The sequence below is a fragment of the Brachypodium distachyon genome, chromosome 3, assembly GCF_000005505.3.
Source record: "Brachypodium distachyon strain Bd21 chromosome 3, Brachypodium_distachyon_v3.0, whole genome shotgun sequence".
In the NCBI taxonomy this organism is placed as follows: domain Eukaryota; kingdom Viridiplantae; phylum Streptophyta; class Magnoliopsida; order Poales; family Poaceae; genus Brachypodium; species Brachypodium distachyon.
In genome coordinates, this window is record NC_016133.3 from 37186517 (window position 1) to 37207913 (window position 21397).

At 43.0% G+C, this 21397-nt stretch overlaps 4 protein-coding genes and 1 long non-coding RNA gene across 8 annotated transcripts; 3 read left to right on the plus strand and 2 right to left on the minus strand.

The window, feature by feature from the left end:
- Positions 1 to 3991: 3991 nt before the first annotated feature.
- LOC100826678 (ras-related protein RABA1f) lies at positions 3992 to 6577 on the plus strand. Of its 2 annotated transcripts, XM_010236798.3 has the most exons (3): positions 3992 to 4485; positions 5704 to 6179; positions 6287 to 6577. In XM_010236798.3, exons 1-2 carry the CDS (start codon positions 4268 to 4270, stop codon positions 6134 to 6136), a joined length of 651 nt encoding a protein of 216 aa, XP_010235100.1. In that variant the 5' UTR covers positions 3992 to 4267; the 3' UTR covers positions 6137 to 6179; positions 6287 to 6577. The 2 variants fall into 2 exon arrangements, with proteins under 2 accessions (XP_010235100.1, XP_003574433.1); XM_003574385.4 differs by having other exon boundaries at positions 3993 to 4485; positions 5704 to 6577.
- Positions 6578 to 7457: 880 nt separating this feature from the next.
- LOC100827294 (RNA exonuclease 4) lies at positions 7458 to 11284 on the plus strand. The gene is made up of 7 exons (XM_003574387.4): positions 7458 to 7816; positions 7914 to 7998; positions 9394 to 9502; positions 9589 to 9677; positions 9748 to 9812; positions 9899 to 9977; positions 10818 to 11284. The coding sequence occupies exons 1-7, from the start codon at positions 7548 to 7550 to the stop codon at positions 10980 to 10982; spliced, it is 861 nt and encodes a 286-aa protein (XP_003574435.1). The 5' UTR covers positions 7458 to 7547; the 3' UTR covers positions 10983 to 11284.
- Positions 8854 to 12489, minus strand: LOC100827597. Of its 3 annotated transcripts, none has more exons than XM_024460917.1 (4): positions 12188 to 12489; positions 11805 to 12049; positions 11314 to 11681; positions 8854 to 9208 (listed from the first exon to the last, which is right to left on the minus strand). In XM_024460917.1, exons 1-3 carry the CDS (start codon positions 12353 to 12355, stop codon positions 11318 to 11320), a joined length of 777 nt encoding a protein of 258 aa, XP_024316685.1. In that variant the 5' UTR covers positions 12356 to 12489; the 3' UTR covers positions 8854 to 9208; positions 11314 to 11317. The 3 variants fall into 3 exon arrangements, with proteins under 3 accessions (XP_024316685.1, XP_024316684.1, XP_003574436.1); XM_024460916.1 differs by having other exon boundaries at positions 8854 to 9211; XM_003574388.4 differs by lacking the exon at positions 8854 to 9208 and having other exon boundaries at positions 11229 to 11681.
- Positions 11560 to 12943, plus strand: LOC112271562. Its single transcript, XR_002964686.1, has 2 exons — positions 11560 to 11701; positions 11812 to 12943. It is a non-coding gene; the product is annotated as an uncharacterized LOC112271562 (long non-coding RNA).
- Positions 12944 to 17602: 4659 nt separating this feature from the next.
- On the minus strand, positions 17603 to 18781 carry LOC100838702 (proline-rich receptor-like protein kinase PERK8). The gene has a single exon (XM_010238377.3). It carries the CDS (start codon positions 18779 to 18781, stop codon positions 17603 to 17605), a length of 1179 nt encoding a protein of 392 aa, XP_010236679.1.
- Between the last annotated feature and the right edge of the window lie 2616 nt (positions 18782 to 21397).

Here is a 21397-nt window from a genome sequence, read left to right on the forward strand (position 1 = left end):
TGAATATGGTGTTGTGTATAAAAAATGCTTTACTAGATGCAGCATGGCAAACCGATCATGTGTTGAACAATCTGGCTGATAGTATGGCTACAAAATTCAGCAAGTACTGGGCTGAGGCTTCAATGAACACAACGCTTGTGATTGTTGCTATTCTGGATCCAACACAAAAGATGGATTATGTGGAGTTCTTTTATGGAAGTGTGTGTTTGTCCGAAGATCGCATTGAAAGCAATATAGAACGCACAATACAAAAATTGAAGCAGTACTATGACTTGTATGCAGAAAATGTGAAGAGAACCATTGAGAAGTCAATGCCTTGTCAACCTGAAATTTTGTTGGGTTCACCGGTGCTAGGAAAAAGGAAACTTGATGAGGAATTTATAAGGTACAAGGCTAGGAGAAGAGCGAGGAAGGAGCCCGGTTCAGAGCTTGATGCTTATCTTGAGGAACCAGCTTTGCATACTGTGAAGGACTTTGATGTCTTGGGATTTTGGGAGCAAAACACGGTAAAATACCCTGTACTTGCAGCAATGGCCAGAGACTTCCTCACAATACCTCTAAGTACAATCTCGTCGGAATCGGCATTCAGTCTTGGTGGTCGCATCCTTGGGGACACACGAGCCTCTCTAAAACCTGATAGTCTTGAGGCCCTTGTATGTGGAAAGGACTGACTGACCAAGCGTCGGTGAGTGAGATGGCCTGACAATGTTTACCCGTAGGCCTATGGGTAAGTATCATGATTAGTTTACTGTTATGTAGTCATAATCATTGAATATTTTTTGTGGACATGATTGAAGTTCTCTTGCTAAACCAGCTTGCATAGTCTTAATTACATCATCATTATTTAGCTTGTCTAGCTCTCTTGCTGAACCCTGAATAAAGGGGCTCCTAAGAGCAACTCTTAAACCTGTGTTGTAAGATCTTTTGTTTCAGGTGAACAGTGTTTCTTTCTTCAATTTAATTTGTTTGTAAGATGTTCAGTTTGCTTTCTTCAAGCTCAGTTCCATCTTCACATGTACCTTAATTTGTGCTGAAAGTAGTTATCAATCTTTGTTGTCAATTGTCAGAACAAGCAAAATTAAGCCACCAGATTTGTTCACTAGGTATATAAATGACAACCTCACTCCAAAAGTTACTTTGATGATGTTTGATTGACATGCCTTTGATGTTTTTACTTGGCTGATGCTTTTAGCTTCAGACCTGTGAGTTTGATTGGCCTGTCTGCATGTGATTATCTTACTCTTTGAGTTTGCAGGGTTTGTCCGGGGTGCAGAACTTCACAAAAAAATGGCATGCTCTGTAAAGTATAACAAATGCTATCTTTTTAATTGATCCTCGAAGGCTAGCTCCCACTGCAGGATCTTTTTTCCTAGTCTAGTGTAAGATTTTATCATGTTTGCTCTTGTTTATTTTGATTTATTATTAGCATTTTCTTTTATTTTGTACTCCAAACAGAAATGGAGTACTGAACCTGAAACTGTTCATATCATTTGCCATCATGGGCTTCCTTAATGCCTTTTGTTTTCTATGCAGAGGATGATCGACACGGGCAGTCACGGCTAGCAGTTTATGGAATCATTGTTGTCTTCGTTGATAGACTCTTGATGAACTTCAGAAGGACTATTTATAGTGACTAATGTAATAATACTCCGCATATAAAGTTTGACAATGATTTGCTTGTAGAGCCTGATTTGCATGTATCAATCTTGCTGAAATTAACATGCAATTATCGATCAACAATGTTCTTGTTTTTTTACCGGAATAGTATTAATGGGTTGTTACAGCGGCAGCTGCATTTGCATGTACCAATCTTGCTGATTGACTCTTCATTAGCTTGTTTGCTCCTATCGATAGCCAAATGTTGTTAAACACCAACCCGTCCCAGCTGCACGCCACCATCCATGGGTTCAAACCGCGTGCATAAAATGGGTTTGGTTTGGTCCGGGGGAAAAACTAGTCTGGATTGGTGCGGTTTGGATTTTGAGGAGTGAGTTTTGGTTTGGTGCAGTTTGGTTAATTCACGTATGCTTGAATGGTTTGGGCTGGATACGGGGTGGGTTTCAACCATTTACCAGGCTTAGCTGCAAGTATGTAATTAACGAATGTTTTACCGATGTTATATGGGTTAGATTAGCCAATACTTTCTAACAAAGTTACCCATTTGTTTGGGTTAGAGCTATCACCATATCCCAATATAATTACCCAACTTTCTGGGTTAGAATAATCATCACAATGCTGTTATAGTTACCCAATTGTATGGGTCACGTCGTAACAAAGTTACCCATTTGCTTGGTTGAGAGTTACCACCATATCCCCAATGTAGTTACTCAACTGTTTGGGTTAGAATAACCATCATGATGCTATTATAGTTACCCAATTTTTTGGATTAGAAAAGTAATCATCATGCACCAACAAAGTTACCCATTTGTTTGGATTAGAGTTATCACCATATCTCCAATATAGTTACCCAGTTGCCTGGGTTAGAATAACCGGCATGATGTTGTTATAGTTACCCAATTGTCATCTTGAAGAGTAACCATCATGTCATAACAAAGTTACCCATGTGTATGAGTTAGAGTACCCATCATATCCCTAATGTAGTTACCCAACTGGTTAGGTTAGAATAACCATCAAGATGTTGTTATAGTTACCCAAATTATCTAGGTTAGAAAAAGTAACTAATGACACCCTAACAAAGTTGCTAATGTGTTATTTGGGTGAGAGTTACCACCATATCCCCAATGTGGTTACCCAATCTTTTGTGTTAGAGTAAACAACATGATGTTGGTATAGTTAGCTGTCTAGGTTAGAAGAGTAACCATGATGACCTAACACAGTTATCCATATGTCGGGTTAGAGTAACCACCTTATCCCTAATATAGTTACCCGCCATTTTGGGTTAGAGTAACCATCATGTCACGCGTTATAACTACCACCACAACACTCGCATATAGTTACCTCGGCTGTTTTCATTAGATTTAGTTTTCATGCCTGTGACTACGTATGAATATCCTGATAACTCACATATTACCATCAAATAACCCGTGGACTAAAAAACAAGTTGTCGAAACATACCACGTGAGATCTAGTTTTGAGGTTGATAACTACTTGTGAATAGCCGATAACACATGTGCTTGAAGATAAGTCTCAAAAGTGTTCCGAAATGAGATCCAGTTCTGTAGCCGGTAATTGTTTGTGAATATGTTGATAACTCACATATTACTGATCGGTAACTTTTGAGCCAGAAAAAAGTTAGCGGTACATAGCCAAGTGAGATCTAGTTTTGTAGCCCTCGTCGTAACGAATTCAATAGTGAAAATGGATTGTAAATCACACATCTCATGAAAATGTTAAAACTTTTCGAAGTTTGAACAAGGAGAATTTTTGTTGACATCAGCAATTTTGGTTTGCATGCATTAAAATGGATAGCAGTTTGTGTAAAATGAAGGTGCATGCATGTGGAGAGGACAACGTAATTTGAGTTTGCATGCAACGAGAGTTCTAGCACTAATCGATCAGCCTGTTAATTACGGGGCTGGATTGACAGAGTGACAACCCGTGCTAACCAGCGTGCGCTCCTGCTTTCCGACGGATCGTTCCGTACTTACCTCAGATGCATAACGGTTGCCAAATAGCCATTATGAAATATATATTTGACGCTGTACATAATGTTGATATTTTTTCAAATACCCTACGTTTTCGAAAAGTAGGATTATCTTGTTTGACTTTTCCCTCCCTTGAATGTTTTATAGGTTTACCTGATGATGTCTGTTGTTGCTGTTTCATCTGTGTCCAGGCAAGCCCAGTGTGGTTGCAAAGTTCGATGTGCGTACATCAGGGTCCAAGAATACGCCAAAATATCACTGATCCGGTTTTTTGTTTAAAGCTATCACCGGGTGATTTTTTTTTTGTGTTAAAGCTATCACCCAGGTGATGGATGACGTGTAGCCGCTGGCCGCTGCTGGGTCATTGCTGTCATTTTGGATTTGGGCCTTGTTCTCCAACCGTCCTTCCTTCCTCCGCCCTCCCTTTCCAAAACGTTCTCCGCCGCGCTTCCTCTCTCTCCCTTTCTCGCACAACCTCTCCCACCCCTCGCTGGAATTCCGATAAGCGCGCGCCGCCGCCGCCGACCCCAGAGACCACCACCTCCGACCCCCCATTGGCGGGAAGGGCGTGGCCGCTCGATTCGATTCCACGAGGACGAGGGGCGTGGCCGTACGTCCGTCCATCGATCGCGTGATCACCGCCGCGGGGGAACCGAAGAAGAATGGCGTACCGGGCGGACGACGACTACGACTACCTATTCAAGGTGGTGCTCATCGGCGACTCGGGCGTCGGGAAATCCAACCTCCTCACGCGGTTCACGCGCAACGAGTTCAGCCTCGAGTCCAAGTCCACCATCGGCGTCGAGTTCGCCACCAGGAGCATCAGGGTCGACGACAAGGTCGTCAAGGCGCAGATCTGGGACACCGCCGGCCAAGAGAGGTACCATATATTTTTCCCTGTCCATTTCCTGGTTACGGATCGTTTTGCCTTGCTCCTTAATCTCTGATGCTTGCGCGCAGCTAGAGGGTTTTGAGGAATTTGGTTGGTTTTTCTAGGATTCAGGTAGTGCGGTATGCGTCAAATGTTGCGAAATTCAGGTCGCCCTGGATTTGCTTTCTGGGTGTCAGTTTTGCAAGATTAGGTTGGGCACTTAGGTCTGATTTGTTTTAATTCTGCATTGTTTACCATCATGTGTTGACACATTATATATTGTTTCTGCTATTTTAGCGTGTATGATCTAGTTACGTTGCATTCATTTAGGCGATTTAACTATTAGGCACACGATGGGCCTGTGCGATGCCTTTGCTTACTGGTCCTTAGAGGATTGTTTGTTGCCAGTGATTTAATTTGTGGTCATTGTCATGTACCATGTTCCGTTCCTTACTCGCTTCCTGAATAATCTTTGAGTGCATTGTGTTAATTTTACCTACATATACACTCTCTGCTCAATTTGCCACATAGTAACTTTAGCATTGCAACGTAATGAGAAGATTACTAACATATAGTGATTGTGAGTTGTGACGCCTGTAGGTCTTTCATACATAACTAGCTTTCCTATCATCATTACATAGTCATATTAATCATTTGTGCCAAGAACTTAGCAATGATTTTGTCCTGTCGCTTCAAACACAAAAGTTAATGCATAAATGCACTCTTCACCTTAATAGCTTAATCATAGTGATCTCCTTGGAGCAATGCTGATTTCCAAGATGATTCTTATTTTCGTCAGACTTATCCAAATTCTATGCTTCCTATCTTTAGTGTAAAAAGAGCTCTTCTGCTTTATTCTTCTTCAATGCCCTTCAATCCAGTGCTAATTCTGGCAGTTGCCCTTTAACCCTCAAATAGAAAATGCACGATATGGTTGTTACCGTTTTTTCTTTTGGATATGAACTGTTGTGTTTATTCTTATTGTAAAAATGTCGCCCTTGAAAGTATTGGCTGCATCTCATTTCTGGTATTGTAACTGCTATTGTAAAATGTCAAGTCATGATGTGCTGAAGTCAGTGCATCATCTTGTCCGGTCATGTGAAAAAATAAATGCTTCTTTTTTCGTGAAAGTTCTACAGGTGTTATTTTGAAGTTCTCTATATTCTTGACGCAACTTTTGTGCATCTTACCATTGGATAACATATAATCTGTGCAATACCTTTGTAGGTATCGTGCAATTACAAGCGCATATTACCGAGGGGCAGTTGGGGCGCTCGTTGTGTATGACGTGACACGCCATGTGACCTTTGAGAATGTAGAGAGGTGGCTGAAGGAGCTCAAGGATCATACCGATGCTAACATTGTCATCATGCTTGTCGGCAACAAAGCCGATCTGCGCCACTTGCGGGCTGTCCCTGTGGAGGATGCGAAGGCATTCGCGGAGAGGGAGTACACCTATTTCACAGAAACCTCTGCCCTGGAGGCCATGAACGTAGAGGACGCCTTCACCGAGGTTCTAACGCAGATCTACCGAGTGGTCAGCAAGAAAGCTCTTGACATCGGTGACGACCCTGCTGCTCCACCTCGAGGGCAGACCATCAATGTCGGGTCGAAGGACGATGTCTCTGCCGTTAAGAAGGCTGGATGCTGCTCATCCTAATCCCTGATTATGGTGAAAAGTCTTTACATTACCGGATCATATGGTGGGTAGCTGAAACAAGAGAATGTCTTGTTTGGGTATGCTTTTGGAAGCCCATAGTTAACCCAGGGTTCGAAAAGATGAACACTAACAGTAACACTGAACTTGCAGCCATTTCTTGGTGGCAGTCCTTTTTCTGGTATCCTAATTGCTGCACTGCTGTTGCATATCTGACGCGAGGGATTCCTTCCACAGTTGATTATGTAACATACCCTACTAAATATTGCTGTAACTGAAGCTTTTATTCTTTTCTTCTTTCTTCTTCTGGAGAGAGAGCGTTAGTACTATTTTCTTCTTGTTGTATGAAAATTCACCATTCTTCTGCTGAGTTGAAAATATTGTAAATCTTTTGGAGGAGAATAATTATTGTAAGCATCGAGCAATGCGAGTTATAATCTTAAAGAGATAGAAGATGCTATGCTCGTATAGTAGTATTATTCTCTTGTTTACATTCGGGGTGATCGTCATGAAGATACATCTGTTGCCATTTTTTTCCGGCAGCACTAGGCATTGGTTGGGGTGATATTTTTCAACCCATCCGTCGTCTTCTTGACCGTCCGATTTTTTTTCCTGAGAAAGCACAAAGCTTATATCGTCATGCATTAATAGAAGAAATTTATGTACAAGCTTAAAATGGTGAACCCTCCAGCGATACAATGCCACACATTGACTCTCCATTGATGTGTCAGGTGACCTTTCTGCTTTTCTATCTTGATGGTAACTGGGAGATTGGAAATGTCGGACTGAGCGTCCTCAAACAGGGGCAGGAGGGCAAATAAGATTGACTCTTTTCACATCAAAGCATCACCATGTCATTAGGAGCGAGACGACCCAATCACTTCGGTACTTTGTTTTCTACACGACCGGAATTTCGCATTCTTCTATAACTCTGACAGTCAATCTCGACGGAATGTCCGACCGAGCGTCCTCGAACAGGGGTAGGAGAGCAAATAAGATTGACTCTTTTCACGTCGAAGCATCACCATGTCATTAGGAGCGAGACGACCCAATCACTTCGGTACTTTGTTTTCTACACGACCGGAATTTCGCATTCTTCTATAACTCCGACGGTCAATCTCGACGGTTGATACACAGTTCAGTTTAACATGAGGGCATTTTTGTCCTCCAAATTTGGCTTACTTGACAAAGTTGCTGAATTTTTTAACTGTACTAAACAAATCTGTGACAATAAACGTTAGGCAGATTAACCACTTGATTCAAAAGACGGACAAATCATCAAAGTACCGGGATAGAAGCAGGGGATAAATATCAAAGAAATGCTCCGAAGCAAAAGGCAAAACCCGAAACCCTGGAACTAAAACCTACAACCAGAATCCCAAACCCGCCTTCGGCTCCCGCGCCGCAATCGTCCATGGAGGCTCCGCCGCCGTCTTCCGGAGCGCCGGCGACCGCCGCGAACACTAACCGCACACGGAAGCGGAAGCCCAAGCCCAAGCCCAAAGCAGCCGGCCCCTCCACTCTAAACCCTAACTGGGCCCAGCTCCAGTCCAAGCTCCCCGCCTCCACGTTCCTCGGCAAGCGCAAGCACCGACACGGACCTCCCCCGCCCCCTGAGCCGGCTCCTACCCCGGAGGCGGTGGAGTTGGGTGTCAAGCTCGAGCCGACCTCCGACGACACCAGGTGAGCACGCTCTGTCGGTCAGTTACCTTCCTTGGGTATGCCGCTTTGAGGCATTTGGGTTTTGACTTTGCTGTGGAGGAATGGTGGCATTGGCCAGCTTGACGAAGGCGTTGGCGATCGATTGCGAGATGGTCGGGGTTGGGGCCACCGGAAGCAAGAGCGCCCTCGGCAGGGTCACCTTGGTAAGCACCTTTTTTCTTTTCTTTTGTTTCTTGTGTATTTACTTGGTACTAATGTTATGCTTGATTGCTAATTTCTACTGTGTCAATGGTAAACGATTGTGGTTCATGGATTTTGTTCCTAAAATTGAATGACAAGATGTCCGAGAATCTGTGCAATCTTGAAATAACAGTATATATGATGCTTTAAATTTGGTGGGGAATGAGATTGCAAGTGTTCTTCAGTCATAGTCTGGATGTTATGAAGTTGAGTTTTATTTCATCGGAGGGATATAGAATTCAGTTCAGCAATCCACAACTGGACATGGTCACGAGATGTTTGGCACTCTGGCTTGGCTAATACTAGGTGCTTGTGGCAACTTTTGAACTCAGATATTTTTTAGATAAAGTAAACCTTTGCTGTTTTGCATGCCTCCCTGCCTCTGCATTGAAAAGATGCACACAGCCACAATGTTAATGAGCTAAAAAAAAGGTTGCCGCAGAGTTAGTAGTTTTACTTGTAAGGAAGATTAGCTCGAATTTTGAAGTAGTAAAGGCAATATTCGGGCATTAGTTTGAATAAATGTTGATTATAGCTTACATTGTAGTTAGAAATATATTGCTCTCTTTTTTAAAGAAAGAGAAAAATCCTCTGATTTCATTTACTAAATCCATCGTCTGCATTTTTTAAATAAGAAAAAAAATACTCTGAAAGATGAAGGGTGAACATATTCAGCGGATCCTCTGAACCAAAAAACGTTCTGACCGAAACATCCTGGAAAAGGAGAAGCAATTGGGGAAGCAATGTCCCAATAAGCCTTCACACCAGTTGTCCTTCCAGAAAAGGGCTGTTTTACCATCCTTAACTTGGCACAAAGCAAAGCTTCTGAACTTGGACACCAGTTTTATTATCTCTCCACCAAAAGGAATGAGGGACCAAACTGTCATAGTAGGAGTGTCAAATAAGGTTAACCCAAGGGATCTCTCGGCAATTGAAAACTTATGCAGATGCTTTAAGAGGAGAGCTTCATTGAACACCAAAAGATCCATCACCCCAACCCCCCTTTGCATTGAGGAGTACAAACTTGATATACAATATCCAGTATATTCAGACTTCTGCCACAAACATCTGTGCATCCTTCTGCTTATCGCCAACTTAGTGCCTTCAGGGAGCTGCAGCACACTCATTGTTTAGATAGGAAGGGCACTAAGACCAGCCCTGACCACTTGAAGTCTACTGCCAAAGGAAAGAGCTGAAGCGTGGTGAGCACAGAATTAACTATGTTGCTCAACATTCTATAGTGTTTGCCGTGTGAAATTGTAAATAATGGCCAAATGCTGAAATACTTTAGAAATCTATTCTAAATATAGTCCCTCTGTTTGAACATCGCTCTCTAATCTTATTGTTCTCTCCATTAGGTTAATTCCTTTGGCAATGTTGTATATGATGAATATGTACGACCAATGGAGCGAATAGTGGACTACCGTACCCATATTAGTGGTATTAGACCGAAGCACATGAATAAAGGTATGCATTACTACGCAGTACGGTATTTTATTTCTGTTGATGCTTGCGATCTTATGGGTTATGCAACACTATTTATGATACTGCAGCCAAAGATTTCTGGATCGTTCAGAAGGACGTAGCTGAGCTTATCACAGGAAAGATTCTTGTTGGGCATGCCTTACACCATGATCTTAAGGTTGTTAGGACTTTTATCTCCATTTATCAAGCACTTTGTTAGCTTGTCTTATGTAGTACCCCTTTTCCAGGTCCTGCTGCTAGGCCACCCAAAGAAGGACATCAGAGACACCTCAGAATATGAGGTTTTCCGAAGGTTAGATGGTCTAAACATCTATTCTGTTTTGATAGTCCATGCTCTTATGAAGATTGTCCAACACTGTATTGACATTTTCAATTCAGGGAGGGGAAGCGGAGATCGTTGAAAGATCTTGCTGCTCAAGAACTTTGTGTTAAGATACAACAGCAAGAGCACTGCCCGGTATGTTATTCTATAGTATTTTAGCCCTTGAGTTCCGTTTTGTCTATTGAGCCCCTGAACCATGCTATTTTTCTACTTTACCCCAATAGTATTCGAATTTGTTTATTTGTCTATTGAGACCCTGAACCAACAAATTGGTCTTGCGGCTAAAAAATTGTGTCTAGTTGAACTATTACTTAGAAGCAGGGCATAATGGTATGACTATCACAATTATAATAATATTTCTATATTAAAATGGTACACATATTACTACTCCCTCCGACCCATATTGCTTGTCTCAATTTTGTCCAAATATGGATGTATCTATGTTTAAAAAGCATCTAGATACATGTAATATTTTGACCAGTAATATGGATCGGAGGGAGTATTTCTGTTTGGATATTTTACAGAAAACATCAAGCAAGTCCAGTTGATATCATTAACAATACAAATATCATTCATCAATCATCATTGACTCAAATTAACACCGATGTTACAGATGTATTTGTTGAATGGTGAAAGTAAACGGACTTTAATTGAATAGAATCGATGATGCAGGGGATCAATCAACACAATTTTATTTCAATGCCTTGATTGCTCAAACTGCATTTGTTTAGGAGCTCAATGAATAGCATTGGACTTTGAGGGTTTGATTGTACAAAATTAAATAGTGCAGGGTTTATTGTAAAATTTGCCTTATTTAACATATTTGTGATCTTTTCTCGATTTCATGATCCATAGCTACTACGTGTTCAGTCACTTGCTAGAAGACTGATAATCATTTACCTTGGGCTAACAGATTCCTGTCAATATTAGTTCTGTCAATAACTAGCTTCCATGGCCTTTTTGGTAATCTTGTAGATTGAGGATGCCCGAGCAGCAATGTTCATTTACAAGAAGCACAAGAAAGGATGGGAGAAGAATAGGAAAGAACAATTCAAGTTCAAAAACAAGATCAAGAAGCGAGGCAATAAGAAATCTGCTGAAGCCAATGAGGACTCAAATGTCCCCACAGTTCTTCTATAGAAAATATAGATGTAGGGATCTAGGGATAAGCAATATCATGCTTAAAATGGAATTGACGATGCTAAAAGGTAGCATGTGAGAATTTTGGATGGAACTCTGCCAACAAACTTAAGATCAGTGTTCTAACCCAGGAGTTACTGAAGCTGAACCATGAACTTCCATACAATACCTGATGGCGATGTTGTGATTCCATTTGTTGATTCCGATTTTTTCTCTGCATAGCGTTTGTTTTACGGGATGAATTGCTTACAAGGGAAATTTTGTGCTTGGACATTCTTCACATGTAATGCAACATTACACAACAGTGCCTGTTCTGTAACAAAATATTTACCTCATCAAGTGAAAAATGTTACAGGTGATAATATTGGGTTGCTGATAATCGCATTTTGAGGACTTGGCTGCCATGTAGTGCTAGCAGATGCAAGAGCTCTCTGGTCATGCTGTTTTCTAACTGTAAACTGGTGTTGGTGCAGTGGCAGGGAGTTGCTGTCCAGAAAGTGTAGGATGAACACCATGAATACCGAGCAGGCGAACATCGGTATCGGCCCAAAGATCCACATCAGCAATGTCGTTGCAAAGTAGAGCGCTCGGAGGCCTGTTGACCAGAAGTTGCCACCTCGGATCATTGCATGCTGCACGTAGCTTGCTGGGACGTCAGAGTCCAGTGTGCTTACCAGGAAGCTGGCTTGGACATAGTACCTGAATAGCACAGCAACCAGGTTTTTGAATCTGTCTCCTTTGATAAATAAGTCTTCATTGAATCCGCTGCCATCGTACTCTCAAATTATGTTTTGTAGAATCTGGTAGCAGCTGAAAGTTTACCTTGCAGAGTGGATGAAGCAAGTGAAGGACACCAGGAAGCAGACAAGGAGCGAGATGTACTTCACCGCAGCTGTTGCCTGGCTGGTGTCGCCGTAGACAAGCTGCGTCATGAACACCTTGGTCGTGCTGCTCACCCATGCCCCGATGAGCGAGCCCAGCGCGATGGACAGCGAGGCCAGGTTTGTGGACGCTGAGATGCTGCTGGAGATTACGCTCAGCGCCAGCGCCGTCTCCTCTGGTGTCGTCTGCAGCAACAGCCAAACGCAGCACAGTCAAGTTCATCAGTCAAAAAACTAACATGTTACCGACAAACACAACCGAATGATGGACGAGTCAAACAGAAAATTCCTCGGAAAGTTGAAGAAGATCAACAGTGCTGTTACCTGGGTCATGCGCCGAACCCATGCCAGCTTGTTGTGGTTCTCATAGCCGATGACGGTGGTGCCCGGATGCCGGAGAATCCGGTAGAGGAGGAGGAGGTGGTAGCCGAACATGATCACCAACCCACACGGCACCAGCACCAGGTCCAGGGAGCCCTTCTCCCGCAGCATCTCCTCTCTAACCTCCCTCTTCGGTCCCTCTTCTGTTCTTCCCTTATCTCATTTCTGTTTCCATATGTGATATGATCGTGCCCTGTGCTTGTGTGTTTTATTTGGATTTTGTGTTTGTGTGTGCGCCAGTGGCCGGAGTTATCAGCCGGTTGCTTCTGGGTTTTGTGTTGGATTGTCGCTTTGGGTGCAAGATACGAGGGAAGGGGAAGCAAATTGTGTGAGCTTTGCTTCGAAGAAAGGCAGTGAGATAATGGCTTCACGGGTTATTATTGGATATCTCGAGCTCTTCCAACCGAACCAGCCGTGGTGTTTCCCTGAATTCTCAACTTTCTTCAAGGCTCAAGTTTAATTTGTAGTTTAGGAGTACTCCCTTCCCATGTTTCAACTTTGATTAAATTTGAATCTATACACTAAGTCATGTCTAGATACATCCAAATTTTGACAAACTTGAGACATTCTTTGTTGGACGGAGGGAGTAGTAGATTTTAAGCAAAGGTTTATATCCGTTAAAGGTACGGAATAAACAAGTCTGTTACGTATGCCTTCTGTGTTCGTATATATGCAGAGTATGTGTTTGCTTGCACTCAACAGAAGAGGTAGTACACTTGAACTATGTATGTTTCTTAATTGACTCGATCAGGTCAAAACCCAAATATGGCACTTGATCACTTCGGATCAGCTAGGTGGTTTTGAATCAGTTTTTGACATTAGTTAGATTGCTGGATTTCCTAGTTTATTTAGTAAAAAAAATACGGAGTATGTAGCATGAAATTTTGCTAGCTGCGACATCACGTTGCTTGCTTAGACTTTGTTCGGATGGAAAGCGAAAATGGGTCAAGGGAAAACGCACGTTGTAAAAATTGAAGTCAGGAAATATCATTTATTCGGGGATTGAGTATACGGCAGATATCTGCGGAGATGTCCAGGACAGACGGGAAATGGGATGGTTCATTTACACGATGGTTTTTGTGGGTTTAAGTGGAGAATGAGATGGTCCAAATATTGTACCTTGCACCCTCCTTTCCTAAAAAAATGCCGTGGTCGTCATTGTATTCAAATAATTTTGTTCTCAATATGTATCATCGTTCAATTAGACTAAAATTTTCTTTGCATGACTCTCTTTTGCTATTTCTAATGTCATCTATTAGTACTACGAACTGGAGTAACACACACAGTTTCAAAAGGTAAGAATTAGCCTAGAAAAATGGATAATGTACTGAGTATGTGTTTGTATTGCCAAGAGGGTCAAAACAGATTCGATCTTAGAGTTACATCAAAAAGACGGAAATCAACGAACTGAACCAGAGAAACAACGTGGTCAATCCATCTGTCATTTTGAATACCACAAAATGCGATCTGTTTTTTCTGCCCGAGAGAAAACACACTGCGCCATGTCCATAGGTCTTCAAGGGATAACAGTGCCGTTCCATGGCTTCCTTGCTAGGGACGATCCAACTAAGCCAAGGCCACCTCCAATGACGGACCAAGATTTGCCTTGAGTCTAGGGCTAAGCACCTAAGTTCAGGGCTAAACAGTGTATAATGTGCTAAATTAGTAGAGATTTTCAATTTTCTCCTATAAGTATATAAAGGAATTTGGTTCAGCCCTGCTGTTGGTCCGCCCCTGGCCGCCTCAATCTGAGAGCCCTTTGCAAATTTGTCAAGATCTACCCACCCCACCAAAGATTTTTGGCCTGCAGACTTGTTGCCGGCTGAAAAGACAAAGTGAGTAAAAAACATCTTATTGTACATATTTTATTTTACTAAAGGCTAGAATTGATGTTTATTTTGTAAACCATCTGATAGGCACAATACAACTAGAAGGTTCCGGGGGCTGCCAAAAAATCAAGAGTAGTTGCTAATACTGAGCCAACTAAAAATTACTCCCTCCGACCCATGTTACTTGTCGAAATATTACATGTATCTAAACGCCTTTTAAACATAGATACATTAATATTTGGGCAAATTTAAGACAAATAATATAGGTCGGAGGGAGTAACTATTTTTAAATTATGCCGAGGACCCTCAGATCAGATTTTAAGATTCTCGCAAGTGAAAGTGAGAGTAAAAGATCTTGATCAGTAGACCGGAATTCATCCACACATAATTCACATGACTCTTGATAATGTGGCTATATAAGCAGTCAAATATAACAGTATAACACCCTCCATTTAATTAGGAGTGAAGTCGGGAGGGGAGAACCATACCAAATTTTATAGGGTCTATTCATTGTTTAGGGCAATTTCTCAGTCAACAGACAACTATTGACATTGTACATATGACCAAATCATCCGTCTAATTTCAGATTATGATCAACTTTCTTTTGCTTGTTCCATTGACATAGGCCATATGTACTTGGCCTTGTATTCTATCGAGCCTTGGTCTTGTGTTGTCAATCTATTTAATATGTTAGTTTTTTGTTTGGATAGTTTGGCTGAACAAACTAAAATCTTACAAATATTAACATTACAAAATATATAAATCAGAGGATCTTATGTTGATTAGAGAATTTTGTTGATGTTAGTTCTTATGTTGATTAGAGAATTCATGTTAGTTCTTATGTTGATTAGAGAATTTTGTTAGCTATCAGATGTTTTTGTGTTGATTAGAGAATTTTGTGAGTTATTAGATCGACACGTCTCTCCGATTCTTCTCCTTCCCAACCCGGAACCCAACAGTGACTCTCATCTTTCCAATTACGTAAACAGTGGCTCTCCTCTGACAACCCACCGCAGCGCAGAAAAAATTGAGCCGCATGGTGTCAGTCAGTGTGCACGCGAGCTCGCTGCACCGCACCGAACCGCTTCAGCCACATTTTGTGGCAAGCTCGACGCTGATTGAATGTAGAGGCTTGGCATTGCGTGCGGCCATCTTCACCACGGCGTACATGGACTCAGCAATAGGGCTTGTGGGCTTGCCACGCCGAGCGTACTGACTTTCGATGTCGGCATGTTCGTCAGCGTGCCGCGCGTTTGTCGGTGCGTTAATTATGTGCATATAAATTTGCACATTTATTACTACCTCCGTTTCATAATTCTTGTCTCAAATTTGCCAAAAAAAAATGGATGTATCTATTCCTAAACAACGTCTAGGTACATGTAATATTTCGACAAGAATTATGGAATGGAGGTAGCATTTTAGTAGAATGTGGAATTGAAAAAAGTATAAACATTGTAAAACAGATTGGCTGCGGTCAAATATAAACATTTACAAAAAATATAAAAGCAACAATTAAAATATATGCAACCAAATATGTGTGCGACATTAATTTTAGAAATGTTCACATCATAAACGTTTTTTCTCGCCATCATAACTCTGGTATTAAGTCTGTCTTGGATCAACATCGAAAAGAAGAAATTTTGATTTGATAAACAGACAGATTTCCAAATCCATTTGAAAGGAATAGGTGCCTGAGCAATTGATGCAAATTTGAGGTAGACCTTATGTGATTGATGCAAATTTAGCCAAATCTTCTGATGGAAACTTGGATTTGAATGGAATGTTGAACTCCCCTTGATGGACATGCTTACTGAAAATCACAGGCTATATGAGTGCATCTGCTTCAAGGAATCGTTGATCCTGGGATGTTGGTCTATCTGGAATCATAGAAACAGAATCATCTTTGATGTTGCCAATAAAGATATTGAGGATGCTTTCAGAATGTTTAGAGAATATTTCATCCTTGTTAGACACAGAGACAAACCTAGCTTGAGAGAAGGCATGAGTGCCTGGTTGGACACTTTGTAATTTACCTTCCTCCCACACTTGTAAATATTCTTTGTACATATCATTAAAATTTATAAAATGACACAGTAGGGACCATCCCTACTGTTTTTTCGTCAAAATAAATAAATATTCACATTAGTCGGATATTTGAATTATATATTGTTATTTGTGCAACCATGGCGTATAATATGTGTAATTGATCAGCTAAAAGATGAATCTAGCTGAATGAGATGATAAATTTAGATGTTGTAAAAAATAGTCTAGACTTTTTTTATTTTTTAAACGTATTAACCAATGTGAAAAAGAGTAAGAAATTAAAAATAAAATGTGTGTCTTATATCATGTAGAGCGACAAAACAAACTTACCGTAACAAATAAAAAAAGATACGAATGGACAAAAAAATTATTAATATCTAATAGATAGGTCATTAGAAAATATACCGAATATCTAGGTGTGTGAGAATTAACATACATAGATTTTTTTTTAATTTTACTGCAGAATTTTGTACAGACATAAATAGTTGATGTTTTTAATCATAAATACTCGATTTTAAATGAGTAATATATGAACATATGCAGATAAACATTCTTATGACTGCACATATGCCAAACCTGCTACAAAGCGAGCCTACACAAAGAGTGCAACTCATGTGCATACAACAAACACATATTTTTTTTTGGCTCTCTAACCAGACAGGAACGAATAAATAGAAAAAAACATACATATATCGTTTGGCCATTAAGGCTGATTGACTATTTGTTATTGCTCAATCGAATGAGAATTAGCAAATCCTACTTTCATACAAACAAATAAAAGGTGAAGAGCGCGGATGTGGTGAAAAAAAAATTGTTATAAAGAATGGATGAAACATAAAAGGAGATAAAGCTAATCCCGCCAAGCCTCAATCGTGAAAAGCGAGGAGTGCGGTGAAAATAAAAATAAAGTCTTATAAAGAATGGATGAAACATAAAAGAGAGACACGACAAAACTAATTCCGCGAAGCCTCAGTCGTGAAAAGCGAAGAGTGTGGTAAAAGTATTTCTCAAGAGGATTATACTCCCTCCGTCCGCAAATAAGTGTACTTTTAGTTCTTGTCCTAAGTCAAATCTTCAAAGTTTGACTAACTTTATGGAAAAAAAAACATTTATGGCACCAATTTAGATCAGTAGATCCGTTTTGAAATATAGTTTCATTTTGTACTGATTTGTTGTTACAAATATTCTTATTCTTTTCAATAAAGTTAGTGAAAGTTTAAGTCTTTTAACTCAGGAGAAGAGGTAAAAGTACACTCGTTGTAGGAGGACGGAGTATGTAATTTTCAGAAAAATGGAGAATCGAGAAAGAAAACAACTGACAACTCTCTCAGTTCCTAAATTGTAAAATAACGACAATAATTTAGGAAGCGAGGGAACAAGCATATCGAATTCCTACGCTACGCTGTCAGTTGATTACTTTGAAACAGCTGAGAATCGATTAATCGAAAGACCAACAACGTGGGGCGGGTTTGCATCGATCCGTCATTCACACCGGATTCCGGAGCAGCATCTCCGCCTTGTGCGCGCTGCGGCCCGGGCCAAGGAGGCACCCGCTGTGGCGCTCCTCGCCGCCGTCCTCCTCCGGCTGCACCCCGTCGTCCCGGCAGCGCCCGTACGCCGCGTCCACGTCGTCGAGGATGGCCGACACCTCCGCCATGCCGGGCCGGCTCCGCGCGTCGCTGTTCCCCACGCACGCCAGAGCCACCCTCGCCATCCGCGCCAGCAGCCGCGGCTGCAGATCTGCCTTGCCGGCCCGCGCGTCCAGCAGCACCTGACGATCCTCCGCCGACACGCCGATGCCGCCGCGGCGTATCAGCGGCAGCGCCCAGCCCGCCAGCCGGCCCCCGTCCCACCGCCTGCCGGTCATGACCTCCAGCAGCAGCGCCCCGAACATGTACACGTCGTCCTCCTCCTCCGCACGGACGACGTCGCCGAGGAATCCCGCCAGCCCGTAGTCGCAGACCACGGCACGCGCGCCGCCCGCGACAGCGGCGGCAACGACGAGGACGTTGCAGGGGCGCACGCGGCCGTGCGGCACGCCGTGCGCGTGCAGGTGCGCCAGCCCTCTCGCCGCGCCGGCCGCGACCGCCGCGCGCCGGCGCCACGTGAGCGGTGGATGCTTATCGTCGTGGAGGAGGGCGTGGAGGGCTCGGGAGCCGGCGGGGGCGCGTTGGACCAGGAGGACGCGCTCGCCGGGGCCCTCGGACAGGCCGACGAGCGCGGCCAGGTTGGGGTGGCGCGGGAGGATGGGCAGGGACCTCACGGATGGAGGGAAGCGGCGGCCGCCCGGGTCGCCGAGGATGAGGTGCGGCCGCATGCGCTTGGCGGCGAGCTGAGCCTCCTGATCCCTAGCCCCGGGGGACGCCGCTGCTAACGCGTAGACGGTGAAGTGCGGGCCTTGCCCGATCACCCGGCTCGAGTGGAACCCGTCGGTGGCGCGCTCCACGTCGGCCAGCGGCACCACCGGCAGAGGCAGTGCCTGTGCGGCCGGAGCTTCGTCGGACGAGGCCAAGCCGTGGGGGGCGCCGGGGCCGCGGCCGGCCATGCGCTTCTTTCTTCGCCAGAGCAGGAGGAGGAGCGCGGCGGCCAGAGCGACGAACGCCGCGGCGACGGCGGCCACGACGGCGTGGTGGACGGCGTCCAGGGCGGCGGTACTGCCGTGCATGGCCGGATCAATCAACCAATCAACTGCCGATGCCAAGGAGGACGTGGACTAGATAACTAGAGGGAGGCACACGTTCCGACTTCTGAGAACACGCAAATTAAGGCACACGTACGGACGTGTGCAAGGTCATATAGCTGGAGATTACTTGTACCCCGATCAGGCGATCATAGCATATGGGAGTATATCCAACTAGCCGTTGAAGCTAGACTTGCAGTGAAGTACAGTAGGAGTACATATATGATCGGATTGGATGCCCAACTTGCATCAACCCGAGAATAAAACCTAGGTTAGGATCGAACCGCAAGCTCTTGTACTCATCTGTTTGTGCTCACGCATGCATGAGCACCTTGAACAGGTACCAGTGGTTATAACTAACGTGACCCTGTTGTGTTTTGATTATTAAGCGAAGAGGGCTGGTAAGGGTGGTGTAGAAAAGTGGTGCCTGCATATTGTCGTCTGACCTAAACAGGAACACAATATTAATTGTTGTGTTATATTTATCGGTTTTGCTATATCAAAAGTTGTCTAATTAAGTCGATTGCTCAGTCGTTGGATGTGGTTTCTTTTTTTAGGTTCGAAATGAACGATGGACGGGTTGAATTTTGATGCCGTCCAAATCCTGATCCAATGAATTTAATAAATTGACTGATATTTAAACATTTTGCTTAAAAATCAGGTTCTTGAAAAATGGCCACACCCCTAATTTATTACTTCTCACATTGTTTACATCCTCGTACATTGCTCAACAAAACAGGAACATTTTGTACACGTTTAGTTCTCACAGTCAGTTGATACATGAGTCTGCTGGACGCACACAGTTTAGTGATAGGACTTGTGTGAAAAACAAAATTTCGATGCAACTAAAAAACTTGTGCATACTAGCATGCATCTTATGTAAAAAAAATCATAACGTTCTAGTATAACCTAAGACGTGTTACTAAGGCAACTTTATTTTTTCAGCCTCACGAAAGCTACAGGAGAGAGCGTTTTATTTCAAGCTAGCTAGTGAACCCTGTGTCTAAAATGTTCGAGTTGAAATCACCAAAAACGAAAGAGTGAGACAACGACAACGTTCTCACTGGGGCCATTCATGGAACCGGGCCGAACGGAATGCTGGGGAGCGTCTCGATTGGCTCAGTATTTGGCAATCTGAAAAGCAGCGACGTTCTCTCGCTCCAATTAACAGGCCGAGCGCACGCATGTTGGCATGTTTGGTTTTATTATGGATGGATGGATTCATAATAAAAGAAGGCTACAAAAAAAGAAATTGAGCTACAGATCACAGGTAAGCTCTGGAAACGGCCCATTTAGGCGATGAATTTGAGGATAACTCACTCACAAAAAAAAATCCCCTAAAAAGAACTCACAAGAAAAAGTACGGTCCACTCCATTGTTTAATTTTCACAAATGCACCTCTCAGAGAGTGCCACCGAAATGAGTTACTGAACAAATTAACGAGATTTTTTTACAACCCATCAACTTTTGCAACTCATGCGCAAACAATTATTTGATGTTGACCCACAAAGCGACATTATCCTCATTGATAATGGTGGAGTTTTGTATACAGTGTCTTGACTTGGTCACTCATGACCATACAAAATCATGCATACACGCTTTTTTGTGTGTAGAAACAATTATATACGCCAACGTGACTCTGCCTACACGATTGCTAAGTTGTAAACCACCGGTCTCCACCACAAAGAATTAGACTACCATTTACATGTCTCGATTCTTTCCGTGTAGAACAAGCGAAGGGTCCTTTATACTTTGTATATACAGGAAGATGCCTAAAACCGTTATATTGATACCGTCGTTTTTTTTAATAACTTTACATATATTGTCACTTGGTAGCTTGAGACAGGGCTGTTCAAATTCGGTTCCATTCTGAACCGTGTACTAGCTAACGAAAAAAAAATGTTGTTTTGCTGCCTCACTAAGACTGTCTTTGTTTTGCTTGTCTGGTCCTGTTAAACTTTGTTAAGCTACTGTCGGTGGTTGTAATGTGTTAGGACGTAGTGGTAGGGACAGGTTTTCGTTCCGTAGTCAGTCTCCGATTGCGGAGGCTGGTCAGCGGGTTTCCTGTCCAGGTTAGGGTAATTCTCTTTATCTCGTCCGGTCGCACTATCTACCCAGCTTGCTTGTTGAACTTTGTATTTCCGTTAGTAATAATGAAAAGGGGAGACCCCAGGTGGAAAAAAAAAAGCTAACGAAAAAATATTTTTTTTAAGTGAAACAATAGGTCAACACACAGAAAATAGCCGCTCACCCGTTTACCATGTTCGAACAGCCCTGGGCTGAGAATTGTGTAGCTTAGCTCATGATCGAGAGCGGTTAGCAAACGAGAACCTCTCCTCCTCGTCCTCCTCCCCCAGGGCCTCACGATGCACGCGTGCGTTTCTCCAACTACTTAGCCGGGCACTTGCTTCAGGCCTCAGCTAGCCTAGCAGCTTCTCGCTAGCTAGCTAATCACACACTCCATCATACTCCGGCTCACGCAAATTTTGCATCTGAGGCAGCGCCCCCAAGGCCCAAGCTAACAACACTTGGCCTCTCACACGTGGACGCGCGCGCCGTAGCGTACCGTGCAAGCACATCTCTCGGGTGCCCAAACGCTTT